An 11457-nucleotide genomic window follows, 5' to 3' on the forward strand; every position below is an offset into this window, starting at 1 on the left:
CAGTATGTACCCACTGAAGAACAACCGGCTGATATTCTCACCAAGCCTCTCCCGAGCCGACAGCACGATTACCTCAGTTCCAAGCTTCCGTTCGCTTCCGCTCAGCTCAGCTTGAGGGGGAATAATAACAGATAGTATTAAATAATAGTATTAAATAATATTAGTATTTACTGTGTACTAATCCTAGTCCTATTAGGATTAGTACTCCTTAATCCTAGTCCTATTAGGATTAGTACTCCTTCCTATATCTCCTATATATATCTCCCATGTATTCCCTTATTAGGTCAACACTTCAATACAATCAATATTCCTTCATTTACTGTAAAATTTTAATTTTCAAAAGATCTCAAATAATAAGATTTGACCAAAATACTAGAAAAAATTAGGATTTGAAATATTTGTCATCAAATAATGACAAATTGTATAAACAAACACTACATGTCAAATTGTATGAACAAACACTATATGACAAATTTTTTCCCAAATATTATTTAGAAAATCAATGGCAAACATTTATGTTGTGTTGTATAAAGTGAATAATAATATTAATAAAATATCTGGTTGTGGGGGCCACCCAATTCATGGATGATCCGATCCACCCACCCATCCCAGAAAAACCCAAAATGATGACTATCATATCATACTATAATTTTCACCTCAAACCCTTTGGTTGATAATCAAATCAAATCCCCTCTTTATCAATTCGGTTTAAAATAAGCATATTCTTCCCCCAAGTCGTAACAATTTCTTGCTCGTTCTGTGATTTTCTTGTCTTTGTCCTCTCCCTCTACATATAACTTTTTCCATCCTTTCATTGTTAACGTCCTGATTATCTCCAAGAACCCATTTCAGTTCCACTCGAAATCTACCAAAATTAGTGAAGAGGAAAAGGTAAAAAAAAATCATTTTCTTGCTCTCAAATCATGGATCTTTGGTCTGTACATGTTAAGAACACCAATCTGCAAATCAGAAATTCAATTTCTGACAAGCACTTTGTTTCTGGCCATTTGAAAAATGTCAGAGTTGAAAATTGGAAGGCGTTTGAGATCAGAGTACCTAAAAGACGGGCTTTTTCTGGTTCTGGGTATCACTCTTTACTTGTTAAAGCTATGGGTAAGAAGAACTCCGACAATTCCTCTTCTTCAGGTATTTCTATTTAAAGTTCATGCCTTTTCTTAAATGTATCACCTTCTTCATTAATTGCTATTCCTTTTAATTTTGTATTTTAATATTAAGTGAACTTGTAATGAGAAATATGATGTGCATTTGGGTTACTGAAAGATTCCACTTTCATTTGTCACTTTCTAATTTCCTTTGCCCTTCATTTTCGTGTTATCTGTAAACTGGCTGATTCTCTTGTAGTTCAAGACTTTTGGATTTGGAATTGGACTTTTGTGCTTAGATTAATAAATGATTTCCTCCTTGTATTGTTGGTTCACCTGTTTTAGTACAAGTACTTGTTGATTGATGTGATGATCCGTTTCTAATTGTTGTGGTAGTTCAGCAAAAAACTGTGTTTTACTTACAAGAATAATGAGAATTTTAGAAACAAATTGTTTTTGTTACATGATATGCTAGAATTTGATGTGAGAATCATGATGAACCTTTTGCTTTCAACTCTTTCTTGGAAAAAGTTGTGAAAAGAAACATGGAGGAAGTGTGTCGAATTTATACTCTGGAAAAGGAAAATGACTGTGGGGACATTACTTGAGAACATATTTGAGCCAGCTTGCTTGTATCTGGGGCTGGAGAAGAAATGAGACTTATTTTATTGTAGAAGAGGCACACACCAACAACTTTTACCAGACTATTCATTACAAAATTTAAAAATATATAAGAACTTCTCTTCTTTTCTTTGTAATTTTTGTGAAAAGCCAAGAATTTGATGTGAAAGATTGGATGAGCCATATGCTTTTGATTCGTCCTTCGGAAACATAGTGGAAGTGTTTCCGGATCTCTCTGTAAGAGAAAACAATCTTTGTAAGAGTCTCTGAGTCAGTGTTGTGGAATGTGATTGCCTCGTCGCCAATGGCAAGAGACGAGGCAAACCTTCATCACCTATTAGCTATGTGGTGCTACCATCTTCAAAAGGCGACGCCATGGGGACAATGGTGAGAAAGGTGTCGCCTTTTATATTTTCTTAACAAAAAAAGCGACCGGTTCTGGGTTTTAAATGTTAATAGGTAATTTTGTGGTTATCTTTCCAAATTTGTGCAGTTGCACTCGTAGACTGTGACTGTGACTCCAACCAAATCGACTTGACTAGACTTCTCAGGCGACGAGCCAATCTTTTCCGGCTATGAAACCAATACGAATTTCTTCTTTTCTTCTTCTAATTTTTTCTTTTTTTCTTCTTCAGATTTTTTCTTCCTCTGTTTATTTTTCCTTCTTTTTCTTCGCACTTCAGAGTGTCTTCTACCTTTGATTTTTCTCATTGTTTTGACTTTTGTTCCATTTTTTTCTCATTCAAGTTCTAGATTTTGTATCTACTATCTATTTTGAACTGAAATATTTGCTAAATGTTATTGTTAGTGAGTTTTTGATTATTTATATATGCAATCAAATATTTTAATTTTTTGGTGTTAATTGGTGTCACACTTCTAAAAGGTGAGCCGCTTGCCTCACCTTGTTGCGAGGCAAACCCTTGTCGCCTTTCTCCGTCCAAAACAATGCTCTAAGACAGCAAACTTATATCTAGGGTTGAGAAAAATGGGACTACTATTATCATTGTGAGAGGCACAAGCTGAGAACATTATTAATAACAAAAAACATTGTTCGTTCAGTTGTAAACTTCCTGCTATGAATTCACCCTTTCTTTTATCGATGATTGTGATGTCCGCGCCAACTTGCGTTCACCTCGACTAATTTATGAGATACCTGCCATTTTCCACTAGCAACATGTAACTCTTATTCCAAGGTTAGGACAGATGAGAAGAATCACTAAGTGTTTTTTTCTTTGTTGGGATTTGAACTTGACACTTCACGGCTCTCAAGTCTCAACCACTTCATTGGCTACTACGTCATACCCTTGGGTGCTACGAATTTTCCTTCATATCAAATGCATATCATCCATAATCAGCACAAATGCATATCTAACACCACATAGACCACATATCTCAACTTCCCCACCTTCTCATGGGAGAAAGTCATTAAACCTAGTTAGCGTAAATTTGGATCACGTGGAGTATTGCTTTTATGTAATTTGTTTGAGACATTTCACATTTGGGTATTCAAATATGATTAAGTGCTTGGCTTCTATTTTCCACGTGTTCTGCTCTTGCGCTTGAATGTTATGAGTTGGTTGCTTTCTAATGAATGCTAATGTCATGGAAGTAAATTCAATTTGAAGCCTTGTATTGACAAGACCTAGTAGTGAGTTGATAATGTCTCAATTGGGTGTATGATGTTAGCTCTAGGTATGGGGTCTTATTGAAGCACTTTATTATTTGATTTACTCATGCTTATTCCAAAGCATTGTTATTTTTAGGATCCGGATCCATTATTCCTTCAGTGGAAACTATTGTTAGTTATTCTCCAGCTAAGGTCTTATGGGAGGTTGAGAAAAACATGTACCATTTACCAAAATCACATTTTAATTGGGTACATTTCTCTTTTTTCCATAGTACCTTAATAAGGAAAATGCAAATTTTAGTTTGTAACAAAATTCTATTTCTTAAATCAATAAGAAGGTAGTTCTATCTATCAGAACCTGCACCAAGAAAATGCAGCATGTGTACAGTTTTGGAACTCTCAGCATCCCATATAAATGCAGGGAGCTTAGGAAATCTTAATAGTCTATGACATATACATTCATTCCTTTACATCAAAGAGCAAACAAATGCAGACATTTGTATCTAATTTTATGAACAGGTTTTTCCTTCCTTCAAAAGATCTTGTGTTTCTCTTCCACCAAATAACCCAAATATTGCCAGCTGGAATGGTACAGAACAATCTTTTGATCTCTCTGTTAATTTTTCTTCCTTGGCAGCTTAGTAACAACTCCTCAACTGTCTTAGGCATCAGCAGCAGATTTCCTAAATGCTTAGAAACATATTCCAGATCTGTCTTATTGTTTTGCAGTGGATCAGAATGAAGTTGATATCTTCTGCCTCTGATTCACACACAAAACACCTACTGTGATCTGAAATATCTTTTTTTGTGAATCAGATTGAGTCAAGCAGGTATTTTTTTTCTTCTTCTTGTGATTGTATGAAGGCGGGCTAGACTTGTTTGGGATTGCGACAAAGTTGCTGTTATTATTATTAGATTTATAGGAGACCTGGCTGAAGAGTTGACTTTAGACATAGTGAAGAGATTAAATGTTAACTTTCTCAAAAAAAGACATAATTAAGAGATTATTTTGTATTGGAGTGCGGTGGGATAAAGTATCAAACACCTATTGTCTGATGACTTACGGGATGTTTCAGTTGCCTATAAATAGGTAGATAAACTGAAGCCTATGATGATTAGTATTGAAAGCTCAGAAGAGCAAATCTAAAGCAATGATAGGTCAAGGCAATCTAATAGGAGGCTACAGACAATTGGAACCTTGTCATTGAACCTAGGTTGCAAAACCATTTACAGTATCTGAGAAGTAATGAGTCATGCAAGCATCTCTCTTTGGAGCCTCATGTAAAAGTTGTTTAGCTGGTTCCTATTGTTGAGGCTGCTTGTCGCATAAGAATGCTGTTTCCATGTTTTATTGCACTGAGAGAAAACTTTTTTGTACATGTCTTGTATTCAATAGCTTTACCATCTTTTTTTAATAAAATAGCATGTACTAATTAAAAAATATATGGAGAAAGCAGTTCAAATGGCAGCACTACTAAATTTATGGAAAGCATGTGGAGAAGGTATCACTCCCTCTGTGCCAATGTTGGCCTACCCTGCTGACTTGGCTGCCAAACTAGAACATATCTGTGGCGTCTTGTTGACCTTAGGGGTTGATTGGAAGGTGCCCTTATAACCTAATGGCATCCAGTGCAAAGAATCTTGGTTTACCTACCTTGGCTTCCTGATTGGTCACTTAGTCTTGACTTGGACCCTTTCATGTTACCATCTGTTAAAACATTGGGTTGGTTAGATAGGGTTTATGTGTTGGTCTTGGGTTAGACTAAGAAAATTTATGTTCATTTATGATAGAACATTATAGTTTTATGCAGGATTTTTCATGTGTTGATTACGGATCCACCTATTTAACGTTTTGATGGATGCTGTCTTGTTTGTAATTGTTTATGTTGCTTGACAAAATTTCCGAGAAAATGACCAAAATAGTCCTTGATGCATAGGGGTTGAAGTATTTTGATCCTTCATATATATCACCTTATTAAAATAGTCCTTCAAGTATAGGAAAAGATGATCATTTTGGTCCATTACCCTAAAACTAACCATTAAACTAAAAGGTGTTGTTAGATTTAACGGCGGGTCCCACAATATTGACACCTACCCTTCTCTCTCAAATCTTCTTTCTTCACCCAATTCTTCTTCACTGAAAAAAGAAAGTCCATTCTTCTTTCCATTAACAAAATCCGACTCACAAATTAAAGTCTCTTCAAATTTCTAAGTAACATTTTTTAAAATTCTATTTTTCACCTTTGTCTCGTTCAAATTTTACTTTATATATGAAAATTGGAATTAAAACAATCTATAAATTTCGTAAGGAAAAATCAAGAAAGCTATATCCTTCCCCCTTTTTTAGGAACTTAATGTGTTAACACAAACATTCTCTTACTCAGTTACAAAGAACTCTGAAGTGATCCTTCAATAAGAGACTGTGATTAAAGCTTGGAAAGAACTGATTTATGGCAATCTTCTAAGGGGAACTAATAAAGTGTTTTATTTTGTTTTCATCCGTATCGATGGTCTCATCTTTTTTTATATTATTTTTGTAAGTATGAAAGCGCAAACTATAGAGATTGTTTCGTAGAGGTAGATGGAGATAAGAAGTGAGTGTAGCGGGACTTATTTTACTTGTAAGAATATGGAAGGTGGTAGATTGAAGATGAAGAATAATCTCTAATGGTGAAGAGAGAAGATTGAAAGAGAAGAAGACTGCCATGTGTCAATATTGTGAGACCCACTGTTAAATTTAACCACACTTCTTATCGTAATGGTTAGTTTTAGGGCAAAAGACCAAAATGAACATGTTTTATTATACTTAAAGGACTATTTTGATAAGATGATATATATGAAGGATCAAATTGCTTAAACCCCTATACATTAAGGACTATTTCGATCATTTTCTCCAGAATTTCCTCTCCTTTTACTTTGCGAGTCCCATTTAGTATCTAGACATAAGTCCATAACATGTTTATATGACCAAGTGCGAACATTGATTTTCCTTCTAGCGACTGTTCAAAGCAATATTTAAGGTGAAATTACTGAGTCATACAACATTAAGAGTCTTTTTGACGATTCACTTGGCTTGTGCCTTGTTGCTGTCTAATTTATTCCTCAGCTAACCTTTATGATGACTTGGCTACAAGCTTTGGTTAAACTTTGAACAACTTTTCTGTCCAAAACCTATTGATGTAAACACTGAAAATATCTTTTAGACCACAATGCCGTTTCCCATTAAAGAATTGATTACTCTTATTTAGTCAAAGATAATTTCATATTGTTTCTCGTAGTTATCTAAGTTTTTGTAGTTAGGATATTCTGTAATGGAGCAGCATCAAATTTTAAACAACAGGATATATTTTTATCCCGTATTATGATTTTGTTTGCCTCATGAGGGATTGCCTTTTTTCAGTTAGCAAGCACTAACTTGTTCTCAGACTTCAACACTGAATCACCTGACTCAGTGATGCTAGGATACATAAAATCTTGTTGAATGAAAGTATAACGACTACATACTGGAACCTATCAGTTTTCACAAAATAAAGTTGTCAGGCTTGTGCAGTAGGCATGAATAGTACCAACATATTGTGTGAATGGAATATTGGCAGATTAATTTAGATAATCTGTTGTACTCAATTATACTTTTTGTTATACAATTTTCATTCATGCTTAGATGATCATTGGTTGGTACAATAGATGTAGTGATGATGGTAATGGGTTAACCAATAAACATCATTCTGGGATTATTTTTTGAGTGGTTGTAGTAAGTGTGAATGCACCAATTTATCAAAGGTGGTGTTATACTTTCACATGATTGATTTTGGATAAACAAATGCTTACACTTCTCTCAAAAATTGATTTTGGATAAACAATAAAACTCCACTTCATATTTCCAAATCCCACAATAAAAAATAAGAATCTCAATTTTTAGGAAAATCATAATAGAGGTTATAGTAAATGTTATGACATAAAAAATTATTCACACTTAATTGGTTATAAAAATGGGACTACACTAGTGGCCGTTTTCCTTGATGGGATCTAATATCAGCTTGAGATGTGAAAAAGATTGCTAGGAAAAAATAGAGCTATGACTCGGCGTTTTCCAATTCTGTCTATTGTCAGTTCGGTAGATTGATGTAACAGTTGCAAGCATATTGTATGTTACTTCTCTGGTTTTGGCAAAATGATGGAGTCACAATACACCAATCTCTCCTATGACCTGAAACTATTTTTTATCAAACAAAGAAAGGGGGAGGTGGGAAGAAGAGATACAAGGGAAGGGGGAAGGAGGGAAGAAGAAATACAAGGGGAAGGGGTTGGCCAGTAGGAAGGAAGGAGTGATTAGTAGTGCCCATTTTTCGCAATTTACGTTTGTATGCCATTATGATTCTCTCATAATGATTAATGATAACTTGATCAGTTGTTGACACAATGACACACCTTGCACTTAAGCAAGTGTGTACATGTCAAGGTATAACTGATATTTCTTCCTTCCCCTACAGTGATGGGTGGTTAGATTGTAAATTTTTTTCTTAATTGATGTTTCTCATAGTATTTTTATGAATACATAGATTTAATAGCATCTTGATTAGGCATAGCTTGTTGTTCCTTTCTCTAATGTGGATTATACTGAAGGGAAGGGCCCAGAAGAAGATAACTTAAAAGGGAGCAACCCATCTCCTGAAAACGATAGCTCAAAAAATACTGAATCTCCGAAATCTCATCAGAAGCCCTTGGACTGGAGGGAATTCCGAGCATCTCTTTACATTCAGGAGCTGGTATGGTTTATGGATTACTTCCGCAAGTGTGTAAATCATCTTATAATCTAATAAGTCACCTCACTTTCCTTTTCACATGATGATATTACATGTTGATAATCATTTCTTAATGTGTGTCAATGACATGATTCACCATTTTTTTTTGTTTGAGGTGTTGTTTATCAACTCTAGAATACTTCTACAACAACATACCCAGTGTAATCTCACAAGTGGGGTCTGGGGAGAGTACCTCTGAGTTCCTAAAATTTTGTCTCCCTTTTACAAATGGCGTAACATTTTGCTAGACTGCACAGTTTTATTTTTTTTTGGGATAACCTTGGCTTCTGGGCCAGCTTGTGCACACCTCGACTAATTCTATGGGGTACTTGCTACATCCACCAGCACAGGTAAAGGATAACTCTGTCCACCATGGCTTGGACAAATGGTAGGAAATCACCTAGTATATTTGCCTTCACCACTGTTGGTGTTTGTGATTTGTTCAACAATGTAAACATGTGGGAATAAGTTATAGGTCCTACCTAGGATAAACTCTTTAGTTCCTGTGATTTTCTTCCCTAGGATTCACATGATGTCATTCTTTTAAAGAGTGCTATGTGCTTGCATTCTTCTGAGCATATCATTTAGGCATTTATCTATTTTTCCTTTTTGTTTTATATATCGAAATCTTCTCTCTCAGAGCTTGTCAAATCATAATTTAAATATACTAAAACTTGCGTATAAAGAATAGGGTTTCTTCTAACACTGTTACAACAGGCGATAAATGCAGTCTCTGACACTCAAAAGCAAGAGGGAACATGTTTTGGTCCTGAAGCCCTTCCCCTGAAGTGGGCGCATCCAATTTCAGCACCTGAGAACGGCTGTGTTCTAGTTGCCACTGAAAAGCTCGACGGAGTTCATACTTTTGAAAGAAAAGTAATTTTTCTCCTCAGATCTGGAAATAGGCACCCACAAGAGGGTCCATTTGGTGTAGTCATAAACCGGCCACTAGGCAAAAAGATCATTGACATGAAACCCACAAATGTTGACCTGGCAACAACCTTTGCTGATTGTTCCTTGCACTTTGGTGGGCCCCTTGAGGCAAGTATGTTTTTACTAAAAACAGGGGCTGGTTCGGGGCTACCTAGGTTTGAAGAGGTGATTCCTGGCGTGTGTTTTGGAGCTCGGAACAGTTTGGAAGAAGCATCTGCATTGGTAAACAAAGGGGTGCTTAAATCTCATGATTTCAGATTCTTTGTTGGCTATGCGGGGTGGCAGCTTGACCAGTTGAGGGAAGAGATTGAATCTGGCTATTGGTATGTTGCCTCTTGTAGTGCAAATCTGATTTTTGCAGGTTCGCAAACTTCGTCATCAGAGAGTTTGTGGGTAGAAATATTACAGTTGATGGGTGGTCAGTATTCTGAATTAAGTCGGAAGCCTAAGCAAGACATATAACTTCTCAATGGTCACTTTACTGTCAAAACCGAGCATATTCAGTTCGTGTGAAGTCAAATGTACATAATGGTGGCACAGGTCCCTTATCTAGTAGAGTTATCGTTTTTCCATTTCTGCATCTCTCTTAGACCTTTGTAATAAGTTAGTATATGATAAATTTATGTAAAAGATAATCTTTGGAGGGTCCTAGTATTATTAATTTAACCTGGCATTGCTTCACTCTTTCTTGTTTTGGTATGTTTTTTTGTGCAAACATGTTTTGGTTCATGTTGTAGGCCTCCATCCCTCAACAACTTACCTCTCTCCACAAAGAGTAGAGTAACTTTCATATATAACAAACATAAAATTCATAGTTGTATGCTATAACAAAGCTTGCATAATTGCGTTTCATAGCAAACATATATATGTATATAATTTGCTATACACATACAATTAAAGCAAATTGTATAAAACAAAGTGTATAAAACGAGAAAGAGAAAGAAACTTGGGCAGAGAATTGTATTAAATGAAGTATATAAAATGAATTGTATAATTATAAGTGTATATGGCGATTATATACAATTTGGATTTGTATAAAACGAGAAAGGAAGAAAGGCAAAAGAGACTTGGGCAGGGAATATACAATTGAATCGAATCGTATAAAACAAGAAAGAGAGCAATTATATATAATTTGAATTTGTATAAAACGAGAAAGAGAGAAAGACAAAAGAGACTTGGGTAGGGAAGTACTTTTATTGTATAATTATGAGTGCATAAGACGGAGATATATGTATTTGCATGTGTATATACTCGCTTTATACAATTAGAAACACAATTTATACAATTTTATTGTATAAAGCGAGAGAGGCGAGCGGAGGAAGTGAGCGAGAGAGGGAGAGTGGTGAGCGAGAATATAAGCGAGAGAGGGACTGACAAACAGTTTGCTTTAACACAAATAAATCAAACGATAACTACTATATTTATTTTATATTATTAATTTGTCATTTTATACCATTATCTCTTTTTTATCATCTTATATTACTTAACCCAAGTTTATAATCAAATTGAATATTTGGCCCATTTTAGATGAGTTTCGCAGAATGAAGTTTGTAAGAGTGAAATTTATGATTTGTTAATTTTTAACTTGTACACTTTTATACAAAGTTNAAGTTACTCGATATATATTATCGACGAAAACATAAAAAATAAAGTTTATATATATATATATATATATATATATATGCATAAACTAGATAATTAATTTGGAGTATTTATTTGTAGTCATTGTACAGTCCCCTGTTTATAACAATCCACAGTTTGTTCTTATCCAATTATCCACTGCACATGTCAAAGTCACGTGATAGAACCAAATACTAATATAATTATTAGTCCCTTAGTTATTAATTATTTTTTATTTTAGTCCCTACAATATTTTACTTATTTAAATTTGACTTTCAAGTAATTGAAACATGCACTTCTAATCCTTTATATATCTATATATATATATATATATATATCATTTCTGAGGGCATCTCTAACTCCATCCTCTATTTTACTTTTCAAATATAAAATTTTTTATTTTTTCAGACAATCAACTTCAATCTAATTCTCTATTTTAGTCTCTAACAGAAAATCTTTTTCTCTCTCTTCAATATTATATTATTTTTTCTATTTCATTTTTATTTTATTGTTTCATAATATAAATCATTTCTTATTCTTGCAAATAATCACTCTATAATCTTTATGCAATACAAAATTTATTTTTTTCAAACTCTTCATTTAATTTAAAATTATATTTTAATCTAAATTTTCATATAACATCAATTGCAATAAATAGTATATATAATACTTATTAACAAACAATTCAAATATAAGTGAAATCATTGATTAAATAATAGTGCAAAGGACAGAAATCACATACTTTAAAGGT

At 34.2% G+C, this 11457-nt stretch overlaps 1 protein-coding gene across 3 annotated transcripts; it reads left to right on the plus strand.

The window, feature by feature from the left end:
• The first annotated feature begins 635 nt into the window (after positions 1-635).
• LOC107004915 (UPF0301 protein CT0663) lies at positions 636-9767 on the plus strand. 3 transcript variants are annotated; one of them, XM_015203330.2, is made up of 4 exons: positions 638-891; positions 1022-1146; positions 7975-8117; positions 8871-9767. In XM_015203330.2, exons 2-4 carry the CDS (start codon positions 1110-1112, stop codon positions 9546-9548), a joined length of 858 nt encoding a protein of 285 aa, XP_015058816.1. In that variant the 5' UTR covers positions 638-891; positions 1022-1109; the 3' UTR covers positions 9549-9767. The 3 variants fall into 3 exon arrangements, with proteins under 3 accessions (XP_027768753.1, XP_015058816.1, XP_015058815.1); XM_027912952.1 differs by having other exon boundaries at positions 636-1146; positions 7980-8117; XM_015203329.2 differs by having other exon boundaries at positions 638-1146.
• Positions 9768-11457: the final 1690 nt, after the last annotated feature.

Source organism: Solanum pennellii, chromosome 11, assembly GCF_001406875.1.
Source record: "Solanum pennellii chromosome 11, SPENNV200".
Taxonomy (NCBI): Eukaryota; Viridiplantae; Streptophyta; class Magnoliopsida; order Solanales; family Solanaceae; genus Solanum; species Solanum pennellii.

What these genes read in the sequence shown, in the direction of transcription:
- LOC107004915 (XM_015203329.2), top strand. Translation starts at nt 924, where the DNA reads ATGGATCTTTGGTCTGTACATGTTAAGAACACCAATCTGCAAATCAGA. An exon ending in CGACAATTCCTCTTCTTCAG is followed by an intron (nt 1,147 to 7,974) that starts GTATTTCTATTT and finishes ATTATACTGAAG; the next exon opens with GGAAGGGCCCAGAAGAAGAT. An exon ending in CTCTTTACATTCAGGAGCTG is followed by an intron (nt 8,118 to 8,870) that starts GTATGGTTTATG and finishes CTGTTACAACAG; the next exon opens with GCGATAAATGCAGTCTCTGA.